At 47.0% G+C, this 12,339-nt stretch overlaps 1 protein-coding gene across 6 annotated transcripts in view; it reads left to right on the forward strand.

Annotated features, from left to right (window-relative positions):
- CLIP2 (CAP-Gly domain containing linker protein 2) overlaps positions 1-12,339 on the forward strand; it is a 74,674-nt gene that overhangs the window by 44,536 nt on the left and 17,799 nt on the right. For 4 of the 6 annotated variants that reach the window (XR_014558323.1, XM_083714385.1, XM_083714387.1 and 1 more), the window contains exons 4-9: positions 179-303; positions 2,361-2,574; positions 3,942-4,139; positions 6,436-6,539; positions 7,249-7,309; positions 9,388-9,492. Coding sequence is in view for 5 of the 6 variants with exons in the window: in XM_083714385.1 (XP_083570511.1) it covers positions 179-303; positions 2,361-2,574; positions 3,942-4,139; positions 6,436-6,539; positions 7,249-7,309; positions 9,388-9,492 (807 nt within the window). In the remaining variant the exon portion in view is untranslated. The remainder of the gene's footprint in view (positions 1-178; positions 304-2,360; positions 2,575-3,941; positions 4,140-6,435; positions 6,540-7,248; positions 7,310-9,387; positions 9,493-12,339) is intronic. The other 2 variants (XM_083714388.1, XM_083714389.1) reach the window with 1 other exon arrangement.

The raw sequence follows: 12,339 nt of genomic DNA on the forward strand, positions 1-12,339 counted from the left end.
AGTGTCAAAATCAGTGAAGCATCTCAGAATTGCTTTGGAATAAGCTTCTTATTCTGACCCCAAGTTACCTTTGCATTCTATCTTAATCTTTTTTCCCTTTCTGTATGTTTATGTCTTAAAAAAAACAACTTTGTAAAATGTTTTGTTTGGTTCCTCTTCCCCCCATATGATTTTTCAGGTTGGCGGAACAAAAACTGGCGTCGTGCGATATGTGGGGGAGACGGATTTTGCCAAAGGGGAGTGGTGTGGAGTGGAGCTGGACGAACCTTTGGGGAAGAACGATGGAGCTGTTGCTGGAACAAGGTGGGGGGGGGGCGCCACAGCCTGGGTGAGCAGGGTCTGTGTGTGCAGGATTGTTCTTTCGCCCCAGAGCTTTTCCTGTGAAAACCCGCTCCTTAGCGCCCAATCAAAGCCAACGTCAATCTAGGTTTCCCGGTGATCCCTGTTGCAGGGAAAGCTTCAGAGCAAAAAAGTACTGTATTTTTCTGTGTATAAGACTATATTTCCCCCCAAATTTTTAAAGTTTAAAATTGGGGGTCATCTTATACACGGAATGTTGCAATTGTTTATTTATTAATTTTGCACTCAAAAAACAGGGGTCACCTTATACATGGAGACGTCTTATACATGGGAAAATACGGTATGTGCTTGGACACAGAGCTTTTAAGTGCAAATTGTGCCTGGAAAAAGCAGAAGAAAGGTAAGTGAGGATAAGCCCGGAATGTTTCTGCAAACTAAAAGATACACATTTTAGAAATCCTTCTCACGTATAAATTATTATTTGCTGAATTTGTTAGTCACTTAAATCACCCAGGGCAACCTAAAGTGACTTACAACCAAACAGACAATAAACCCCACATACATATATTACAACCAAGGGGATAGAGAAGTGAATTAAAAACATCCTGTGCACTTCTGACCTACCATGATGGTCTAGGTTTCTATGTGCCAAAGGTTTTATGAAGTGGTGTAGCTTGGACCACCTCAGTCGAGAATCAGGTGTATCAAGCCACTCTCAGACCGGACACTTATGGGGAGAGGCCCAGGGCAAACAGAGATGCCTGGAGGTTTCCTGATCTTCTGACACCTCTGTGGATCCGTCTCCCTGGCAACCAGCCGAAGGAGATGCTTTAGCCGAGAGGCATCCAAAGTCGCTTGGAAATGGCAACCATAAACAGCTGCTTGCAAAGGACACCCATTCAGCTCTCAGCTCTGCAATTCCCCACCTCTGCCTCCCACAGGGAGAGAATTTGGGGCAGCTGCCAGCTGCTTTTGTGCAGATTTTGAGGCGGCGCTCTGGAACAGCTGCTCACATCTGGGTGAGATGTTTGGCGTGCCTGCAGAGATCTTCACTTGCCTTTTCAGTGATACATCACTAACAGCTTATTTAGTCAGCTGAGCTGCCTGAGAAAAGGAATAGCCCTGCCCTCTTGGCCCAGATGCTGTCATCTGCTCTGCTGCCACATCTGATATTTTTTTGGTGGTGTGTGTATGTTCATTTTTCTTGGGTGGGCTTGTTTTCCTAGGCAGTTGGGATCTGTATAACCAGGGCTATGTATTATAAGGAGAGTTTTAAGAACTGGCACCTGAGCAAGGTTTCCCCCTCTTCCTCTCCCATTCCGCCTTTTTTGAGGTTGTAGACTTCTCATTTTTCCTAGCCATTGTTGAAAGTCTATTATTATCATCACCATCATCACCATCAATTTATTAATTGCCTTCTGAACAACTATCTCAAGGCAACGTGCGCAACAGATAATTGAAAACACAAAAACAGCAAACCTTTGAGGCCCTTCTTCTTTGTGCCTCTTCCACGAGAGGGTGCCAACATGAGAACAGGCCTTCTCTGTTGTGGCTCCCTGTTTGTGGAATACTCTTCCCCAGAGAAGTTCGCCTGGTGCCTTCAAAATTTAGGCACCATGCAAAAGCGTTCCTCTTCAGCCAGGCCTTTGGCTGATTGACATCTGATGCCCTTTTAAATGTGTTGTTTTTGTTCTTATTTTTATTATAGGATGTTTTGCTTTTTATACTGTAATTTTACGCTGTGAGCCGCCATGGCATCTATGGATGATGGGTGGTATACAAATTTAATTAATGATAATAATAAATGATGACGAAGATGCCCTGGGATCTACGGATGAGAGGCGATATACAAATATAATAAATGATATTATTATTATTATTTATTATTAAACAGTGAGGGCAATACAAGATAGGTGCTCATGGCAAAGATCCATTTATACAGCTGGGAAAGCCTATCAGGACAAAAATGACCACAGCACCGACTGTGTTTTGGGATCCCAAGTAGGGGATCCGGAAGCACGGAGCAGGAACGTAACCTCTGCCTTTCTTTTCAACTCCAGGTATTTCCAGTGCCCGCCCAAGTTCGGCCTCTTTGCTCCCATCCACAAAGTCATCCGCATCGGCTTCCCATCCACCAGCCCGGCCAAAGCCAAGAAGAGCAAGCGAATGGCCATGGGCGTCTCGGCCTTGACCCACAGCCCCAGCAGCTCCTCCATCAGCTCCGTCAGTTCGGTGGCCTCCTCCGTCGGGGGAAGACCCAGCCGGAGCGGGCTGGTAAGGAGCTGCTTCCGTTTGGGAATGAAGCCTTGGGCCACATCCCCGCACCATAACTTTAAGGCACTATGATCCCACTGTAAACAGTCATGGCTTCCTCCTCCAAGGAAGCTGGGAAGTGTAGTTTGTTAACGGTGCTGAGAATTGTTAGGAAACATGCTCCCCCATAGAGCTGCAGTTCCCAGAGTGGCTGAACAATCAACCCCTCTTTTAAGAAAGAGAGATTGATTTATTTACAGGCGGCGGCCATTTTGCGCACATCTAACTGACATGCGACCGCCGACGCGTGGGTCATTTTAGACCCGGAAGATGTCAGAACAAGGGCGGAGTGGGCTTATGCATGCTCTGTTCACAGAACCCCCGTGCAAAATGGTTGCTGCCTTTTTGCATTTCATAGTTTCATAGAGTTGAAAGGGCCCCCCAAGTGTCATCCAGTCCAACCCCCCGCAATGCAGGGATATCAAAGCATCCATGACAGATAGCCATCCAACCTCTGCTTAAAAAGGAGAGCTCACAACCTCCTGAGGGAGTCCATTTATACCCCACCTTTTTCCTCTCAGGAACTCAAGGTGACGTACATGGTTCTTCTCCCTGTCCTCAGTTAATCCCCACAACAGCCCTGTGAGGTAGATAGCTGGCCTGAGGTCACCCAGTGAGCTTCATGGCTGAGTGGGGATTTGAACCCTGGTCTCCCGGGTCCTAGTGCAATACTTTAACCACTACTCCACACTGACTAAATCATAGTCCAGCATCCTCTGGAGGGCTTGGGGAGGGCTGCTTCAGAGTGGGGGGTGGGTGGGTATATACTTTCTTGTGAAGCTTGCCTGCAGCCCACTGTCTTGTCAATGTCAGACAAAGACCTGTTTATTTTCCCCGGAGCAGTTTAACAATCCATCCCTCTTCCCTCTGGGAATTATAGCTCTGTGAGGGGAACAGGGACCTCCTAATGACTCTCAGCACCGAGCAACAAACTGCAGTTCCCAGAATTCTTTGGGGGGAGCCATGACAGTCAAATGATGCTTCAAAGCTGCCCTGTGGATGTGGTCTAAATGCAACAACTTGGTGCTAAATATTACTATTGCAATGCAGACCTGTTCCACTTTCTTTGCTGGCAAATAGGTTTTTTGCAGGCTCTTATATTCTCCATGAAGGGAACACAGGGGTGTCGTAGCCACGGACTAGATTTTGGGGGGTGGAGGGAGGGAAGCCATGTTTAAAGCGGAATCGTAGTGCTTTAATCTATGATGTGAACGCTCCCTGTGTTTGGATGTTGGGTTTGTCGTGAAGCTGATGGACCGAATAATGGACCTGTCATGTTTCTCATCGGAGCTTTTCCAACCTTCCTCCTCCTCCTGCTCCTCTTGCAGCTGACGGAAACTTCTTCTCGCTACGCCCGAAAGATCTCCGGCACGACAGCCCTGCAGGAGGCCCTGAAGGAGAAGCAGCAACACATCGAGCAGCTGCTGGCGGAGCGAGACCTGGAGCGAGCCGAGGTTGCCAAGGCAACCAGCCGCATCTGCGAGGTGGAGAAGGAGATCAGCATCTTGAAAGCACAACATGAGCAGGTAAGGGACTTGCCTGGGCCACCTCTGAGCTGACAGAGAGGGATGAGAAAATCAGAAGCAGGGAACGAAGTGCTTTTTGTTGATCTGTGTGGTATAAGGAAGCAAACTTATACAGAATCAGACCATTGATTTATCTCTTTCTGTCCTACCTTGAGATTCCAGGGATCAAATTTAATAATTAAAACAAATACCTCAAGGACCGTTTCTCCCCATATGAACCTACCCAGACCTTGGGATCATCTTCTGAGGCCCTTCTTCGTGTGCCTCCTCCATAAGAGGTCCAGAGGGCGGCAACGCGAGAACAGGGCCTTTTCTGCAGTGGCTCCCCATTTGTGGAATGCTCTCGCCAGGGAGATTCGTCTGCTGCCTTCATTATACACCTTTAGGTACCAGGCAAAAAGGTTCCTCTTCAACCAGGCCTTGGGCTGATGAATGATTGAATCCTGCAACTCTTAATCTCAGGGTTCGTGGGTTTGAGCCCCACATTGAGTAAAAAGAATACAATGTTGTGGGGGTTGGACTAGATGACCCTAGTGGTGCCTTCTAGCTCTACAATTCTATGATTCTATGGCATCTTTATATCCTTTTATATGTGTAATGGGGGCGGGTTATTGTTTTGTTCTTCTTTTATTATGTATTTTGTGTTTTTATCTCATATTTTTATGCTGTGAGCTGCCCTGAGATATTTGGATGAAGGGCACTACACAAATTTAATATCAATAAATACCAGGCCTTGGGCTGATTAACATTCTATGGCCTTTTAAACGACTTTGTGGGAGGGCGGTGTTATTGGTTTGCTTATTGTTTCATGGTGCATTTTCTGTTCTTGTTTTGTATTTTTGTGTCGTGCTCTTCGGACGAAGGGTGGTATACAAATTTAATCAATTAAATAACATTATTAATAATAAAGGACACCAGTAGGCAGGGAGTTCCAACATGTAGGCACTGCCGCACTCAAAAATCAAGTTCTTACAAGTGCAGAATGATTATTATGAGCTGCTTGCAACGGTGACTGCAGATCGAAGCAGTCAATTTGGCATGTATAGGCTAAGGCAGTCCCACAAGCATGGAGGGGTTCCCAAGCTGTTAAGAGTTTTATTTACCAATAGAGACACCTTGAGCTTCGCCTGGTAGCAAATCGGCAACCAGCACAGACCTCTAAACATCTTACTCCTGTTGGCAACTTAGCTGCAGCATTTTGCAATAACTGCAGCTTCTGGATTAAGCACGAGAGAAGCCTCACACAGAGCACATGGCAGTAATCCAGCCTTGAAGTCACTAAAGCCTGGATTTGCAGATTTTATGCTGCCCTGGTCAATGGTTTATTACTATTATATTGATTGATTGATTGAATTTATACCTGGAGTTCTCAGGGAAGTTCACAGAACAAAATCAAAATATAAAACCACAAAATAGATAATCAGAATGCCGCGTTTTAAAAGGACATAGGATGTCAATAAGATCAACCAAAGGCCTGATTATAAAGGAACTGTTTTGCCTGGTGCCTAAAGGTGTGTAATGAAGGCGCCAGGCGAACCTCCCTGGGGAGAACATTCCACAGACGGGGAGCCACTGCAGAGAAGGCCCCGTTCTTGTGTTGCCACCCTCCAAACCTCTCTGAACCTTCAAGTTTAGTCCTGAACTGAGCCCTTATTAAAGCTCTGCAGGTTTCCACCTGCTCAGAGACTGCCAAGGTGCCCAGTGGAAGGGACTCTGAGCTTTCTGGAGGAGAAGTGAGATAAGGAATGAAATAATACTGAAGATGCCTGCCTGGTGCATTTATTTCCTCTGCTATTTCTGTATTTTAAAATATCTTCTTCTTTGGCGATCACTCGTGACCGAGTAAGATTGTCTTCCATAAACACAGTTTTAACAATGAGTCCGTAAGTGACTGTGGAGACCAGTTCTGGATCCACATGTCCTTCCACAGTGGGGACATTGGTTTCCGGGTGGGAGTTGATCACGGTGTGGATTTGCCAAGCGTGCCTTCCTCTTAGCATGTTTCTCCCTTGTGTCCTGAGTTCGAGTGTCTTCAAAGCCTAAGACACCTTTGGTCAAGGCTGTTCTCCAACTGGAGCGCTTGCAGGCCAGTGTTTCCCAGTTGTTGGTGTTTATACTACGTTTTTTTTAGATTTGCCTTGAGACAGTCTTTAAACCTCTTTTGTTGACCACCAGCATTGTGCATTCCATATTTAAAAATATAATGGTGATATCTGTGTGCGTGTGTGCACATGCAGTCTCTATCTTGCCCGTTTGTGTGTTGCCTGTTTTGGGACCTTTCTTTTCCTTTCCTTAGTACATCTCTGAAGCAGAAGGGAATTTGCAGAGAGCACGAACCATGCTGGACAGGTCGCAGAAGGAGAAAGTGGAGTTGCTCAACCAGCTGGAAGAGGAGAAAAGGTATCCATAATAGTGTGTGTGTGTGTGTGTGTGTGTGTGTGAGAGAGAGAGAGAGAGAGAGAGAGAGAGAGAGAGCCCCTTTGCTTTCTCACACACACAGAGGGATTTGGTGTTGACAGCCCCAGCAATGGCACTTCCAGCTAGCAATGAGGGATGCTGAGAGAAACCTGACAGAAATGGGAGGGTGGAAATGCTGGTTTTCACTTATTTGCCTGGCAAAAGGAACTCAGTCCTGTTAGGGTTAGGGTTAGGGTTAGGGTTAGGGTTAGGGTTAGGGTTAGGGTTAGGGTCAGTCCTGCAAGCATAATTGGCACCTGTCCTTTGGAACCCCCACTGCATATCAAACAGGCCCCTTTTCTCTGTTGTTCTTTTGGCTCCTCTATCAACAGGCCTTCTAAAACCCAGGTGGCATCTGTCCTAGATCTGAATTGATTTGATGTATGTGATGCTGTTGTTTTAAACTGTTTTTATATTCATAGGTTATTCAGTGTTATTTTATGCAATTGTTTTTATGTCTCTATCTGCTTTATGTATGTCATTCTATTGCAAATCTCGTTGAGAGGTCTCGTGGGAAGCAGTTCAGAAATTTGGTAACGATGCTTTACTTAATCAGCGCAAGAGAGATTCAGAGGATTTTTTAATCACACCCCAAAAATACAACCTTCATGCTAATGTTTTCCCCTCCCTGACTTCTTTTTTTCCGCCTCAGGAAGGTGGAGGATTTGCAGTTCCGCGTTGAGGAAGAATCCATTACGAAGGGAGACTTGGAGGTAATCTGTGGCAGCCCCACACTTTTTAAAATGCATGAGCTGAGTTGCCCGCGACTGTTGGGTGGCTCTCTCCTTCCCTTTGTCAGCCTTTCTGGTCCAGCCTTGTTTTAATAATAAACAGAGTTATATTGATTAGCTGCTGCCTGACGAAGTGCAGGGCTGGGATGTGTGTTTTCCAAACGGCTTTCACAAAGGACCGTTTTCGGACGACGTGCCGCAGAGCTGACATTGCTCGCTTGTGCTTTGGGTCAATCATGGGGCGAGTTTTGTTTAGTTTTGATCTCTTTGGAGCCTTTATTCTCTGGAGAGGGGGACTCAGTGCATTTATTTCACTGGAGGGGAGGGGGGAAAGCATATTGAATGCAGAGCATATCATGAGTGTTTCCAAGTTCTGGATTGTAGTGGGTACCCCCTCACTGCCCTGCTCCTCTCCTAATTTTGTTCCAGTTTTGCCTGCTATTTAAACAAGTCTTGCTCTGCATCCTGGTTAGGAGTAAAACTGTATTGTCCCTTTGAGTATAGGAAGGAGGAGTAGGAGCATTTCTGCGCTGTTAGGGTGATATCAAACTACGTCACACTCGAAATAGACTGAAATTAAGCAGCTTAAGTACACTGATTTCAATAGGACTACTCTGAGTTTGACAAACTTTGGATATCACCTGCGGAAAGAAAGGCTTAATGCATTAAACATGCTGACATACAATAAGGAGACATTCTATAAGGATTTTTAATTAAAATCTAACTACTTTTGGGTGGAGGTAATTCGAAATGAGGAAAGCAGGATGAATTTATTTATGAATTTAAAATATCTTTGTGTATCCTGTTTGGAAAACGCTACTTTGGCTTGGTGTTCGTCTGCTTTCCACTTCCTAAGTGTATTAAAGAAGGGCGAAACTGCTTTGGAACTGTGCAGCATTCCCAAAGCAAAACTCAGATTAAAAGGTGAAGTGAACATGATTCACCCAGGACACTTTGGTCCATAGAAGGAGGAGCACGAGGCCGAGAATGGCAGGTTCTCCGAAAAGCTGACTCCTTCTGTGTGTGAAGCTCTGAGGGAGAATTGCTGCAAGAGGACAGAGAAGGCTTGGGTCAAATGGTACCCTGCAAAGGCAGGTTTGTCTATACTACTCTTGGATGGAGACGGTCTTGAGGGGTCTGGGGCGAGGCTGGTTTGGGGCAAAACGCTCTCATCGCAAGCAATTGTTTGCATTTGCAGTGGGACCTGAAGGAGCATCTCCACCCCCATCATTCTGCCCGGACACTGAGGTCCAGCGTCAAGGGCCTTCTGGCAGTTCCCTCGCTACGAGAAGCCAAGTTACAGGGAACCAGGTAGAGGGCCTTCTCAGTAGTGGCACCCGCCCTGTGGAACGCCCTCCCACCAGATGTCAAAGAGAACAACAACTACCAGACTTTTAGAAGACATCTGAAGGCAGCCCTGTTTAGGGAAGCTTTTAATGTTTAATAGGTTGTTGTATTTTAGTGTTCTGTTGGAAGCCGCCCAGAGTGGCTGGGGAAACCCAGCCAGATGGGCGGGGTATAAATAATAAATTATTATTATTATTAGGGGCTGCCAGCAATTCAGGGCGAACAGAGCTGGTCCTCTGTGCTTGGTACCTTCAGGAAAGAGCACCTGGAGATAAATATACAGAATAGACGGGCGGTTGCCTAGGGCAGCAGTTTGCAGTGATAGGTTGTCTCATCTCGGATCAGGAGATGGGTGTCTTTACGTTTACATTGTTAACTTTTGGGGGGTGCCTGCCCTTTTGTGCTGCCCCAGTTCAGAGGGTTGACTCGGAAGCTGTCTCTCAATTGCGTGGCAGTTGCCGCCACTTGCTGCCTCTTCCTTGAGCAGACCTCCCTGCCTTTTCGGATCTTACGCTCTCTTTATTCTCCTGTTTGTGAACTGCCTTCCTTTGCCCTGTTTGCTGGAGAAGATAATGATAACTTCTCCTCTTGTCCGTTCTCTTTATTTATTCCTCTGTTTTCTATTCTCTTTCTCCCTCTCCCAATTTTTTGTTTTGTTCTATTTCCCCCCTTTTCCTTCTGTGTTCTTTCTTTTATTTCCTCCTCCCGACCAGACCCAGACCCAGCTGGAGCATGCCCGAATACGGGAGCTCGAGCAGAACCTCCTGTTTGAGAAGACACAGGCTGAAAAGCTTCTCAAAGGATTGGAGGACTCTAGGGTAATCTGTCCCCAATGTTCCCCACCCCGCAAAGCGGTCTCATCCTGCCCTGCTCCACGCAACCCAATGCCTGTGGATCAGATTGCTTGCATCTGTTTTGATACCAACAAATCCCTAACCTTCTCCCCCTCCAAAAAACCCCCCACTTTAGTTTTTGTTTCTGTTGTTTTGGTCTTCAGCTTTCATTATTTCATTTATTACATTATATTTGCAATTTCCGCTCTTCCTCTTCGCCCCCTTCCCCACCCGCGCTCTCCAACGCCCTGCAGAGGGTTACATTTTGCAGTTTTGCCTTCTCCATGTCTGTAAAAGGCAAACCCCCTCCTTTTGGTTTTCTGTCCTTCAGCTTCTCATGCAACATGATATCCACCGGGACTGGAGCAAATCGCCATTTGCCATCCGATTTAACCAATCGATAATCAATCGCTGGCCGAATACAGGGGGCCATTTACCTGGAAGTGTGTGTGTGTCTGTACACTCCTTGACAGGCTGTCACCTGTTGAGAGCCAGTGTGGTGTAGTGGTTAAGAGCGGTAGACACGTAATCCTGGGTAACCGGGTTCGCGTCTCCGCTCCTCCACATGCAGCTGCTGGGTGACCTTGGGCCAGTCACACTTCTGTGAAGTCTCTCAGCCTCACTCACCTCACAGAGTGTTTGTTGTGGGGGAGGAAGGGAAAGGAGAATGTTAGCCGCTTTGAGACTCCTTAAAGGGAGTGAAAGGCGGGATATCAAATCCAAACTCTTCTTCTTCTTCTCATTCCACCTGGGGAGTGAGGAGAAGGGTTTATAAAAACGATTCGCCATATATCCTCACCGACCCAAAAAGAGGGGTGGGAACGAGACTGGGAATGCCTTGGCCACCAGCTTCCCAAGCAGCTCTGAGTGGAATCATAGAATTGTAGAGTTGGAAGGGACCCTCAAGGGTCATCTAGTCATAGCTGTCAATTGTCCCTTATTTGGCGGGAAAGTCCCTTATCCCAGCACCGTGTCCCGCTGCTGTCCCTTATTGATGATGTCCCTTAAATTTCCTGGGTTTCAAAGGAAGCAGCTCCTCTCCCTCCCTCCCTGCCGGCCAGGGAGGAGAGAGGCTCCAGCTGTGTTGCTTGGCTGCATTGCTCACCCAATAAAGAGTCTAAGAACGACTGGGGGGTGGAGCTTGCATGCCTTGTGCTGATCAAATCGGCTGTGTTGCCTGGGGACTCGCCTTTGCCCAGTGCTTCCCAGCGGAGAGGTGACGGTGTTTTTCTTTGCTGCATCCCCTTTGCCGGGTTGCTGCGCTGTGGGAACCACCGCTTGAGGCTTCCTTTGGCTGCTGGCTGGGCTTTCTGGCTTTGGATCGGAGGGATTCAGAAGTTGAACATACCTGTGTTCAGAAAATCCCTTGTTTTGGCTGCTGATCCCTTGTTTTTGAGGCTGCTGGTCCCTTATTTTCAAATCTGTAAGTTGACAGCTATGCATCTAGTCTAACCCCCTGCCGTGCTGGAAGCTCAACTAATTATCCACGCTCCTTGATAAATGGCCATCTGTATTCGTCCTTTCATCATCGCAGAGCTCTTCAGGCCCCCAGGAATTCTGCATTGAAACCAAATTCCTGTAGTTGTGGGTCCGGAATCCAGGAATGTAGATTAAACTGGGCGCACGTTTGCTTAACTGTTAAAATGGACATGGTTTTGGGTGCCAGGGTATCACTGGGTGCTTGAAGAAGGCCGTGCGGCTCTGGTTCTCTGTCCGCCTGGGTCCAGTTCTGGCCTCCTCTCTGAGGCTTCCTCTCTGCCCCATCCTCTGGCATGCTGAGGTGTTTGGAACTTGTGTGACTCTCAATTTCTGCGTGGAGGTCTTTCCAAGTTAGCTTCTTTCCTGTGCACTTTTATTTATTCATTTTAAGCACCTTCAGCCCACTCTTCTGCTGAAAAGGCCCCTAGAGCAGCTTACCTAGGGCAAGGCAGTCTTTTGCCTGTTACGACACCAAAGGAAAAGGGACGAGGAGGGAAGAGGGGGTGGAATAGGTGACTTCTAAGAGACTCTGCAATTCTGTGTTTGCAGCCATGCGTGGATCTGGTGGGGTTGGTTTGAGATCTGTTCCTTGAGATTTCCTGCCTCTGAAAGCGCCTTCATTCCATTTCTTTTCACCATGACTCGCTAGCCAAACATGCTGCTGCTTACCGTACCCCGCATTAAGCTAGCCAGCTGCTTCCCAGCCCATCATTCAACATTAACCATGGTCAGCAACGCGCTTCGCATCAAGCACCCTTCCTGACTCCTTTTTTTCTCGAACTCAGATAATGGCTCCTTCTAACCGACTTGGCATGACTTGGTTTCTTTCTTTCTTTCTTTCTTTTAAAAAAGGGCACTTCACCCTTTTACACCAGGGTAAGCCATGTGGCAATAGAGGGGACAAAGTTAACTTAGCAATGAGCAGAAGCAACTCCGATGTTACCTGGATCATGTTTCGTTGTTAAGGGATTCCTTTGGCCCCAGGAAGCAAGGGACCAAAGTTGGGGTGGGGCAGAATGCTGATGTTTTCATTGATGGCTGTGCAGTGGGTCACCGCTGTTCCCATTTGACAGGTGGGAAAGACTGAGGTTGATTGATGGGGCAAGGGGTGTGTGTGTGTGTGTGTGTGTGTGTGTGTGTGTGTGCAAGAGAGAGAGAGCGCGTGTGTGAGCTTTCTGGAGCCTGTCGCACCCGGGTGGGAAAACTGAGCACTTCCGACTGCAGGTGTGGAAGGAATCCTCTGTGTTTTGTCTGTCTGTAAGGCTGCCATTGTGCAGACACCGTCTTTGGAATATGTTTTATACCACTTTTTATTAATAACTGCAATTTTTTCTTTTAAATTACAGTGGAACC

This window comes from Podarcis gaigeae, assembly GCF_964106915.1.
Source record: "Podarcis gaigeae genome assembly, chromosome: 15".
Taxonomy (NCBI): Eukaryota; Metazoa; Chordata; class Lepidosauria; order Squamata; family Lacertidae; genus Podarcis; species Podarcis gaigeae.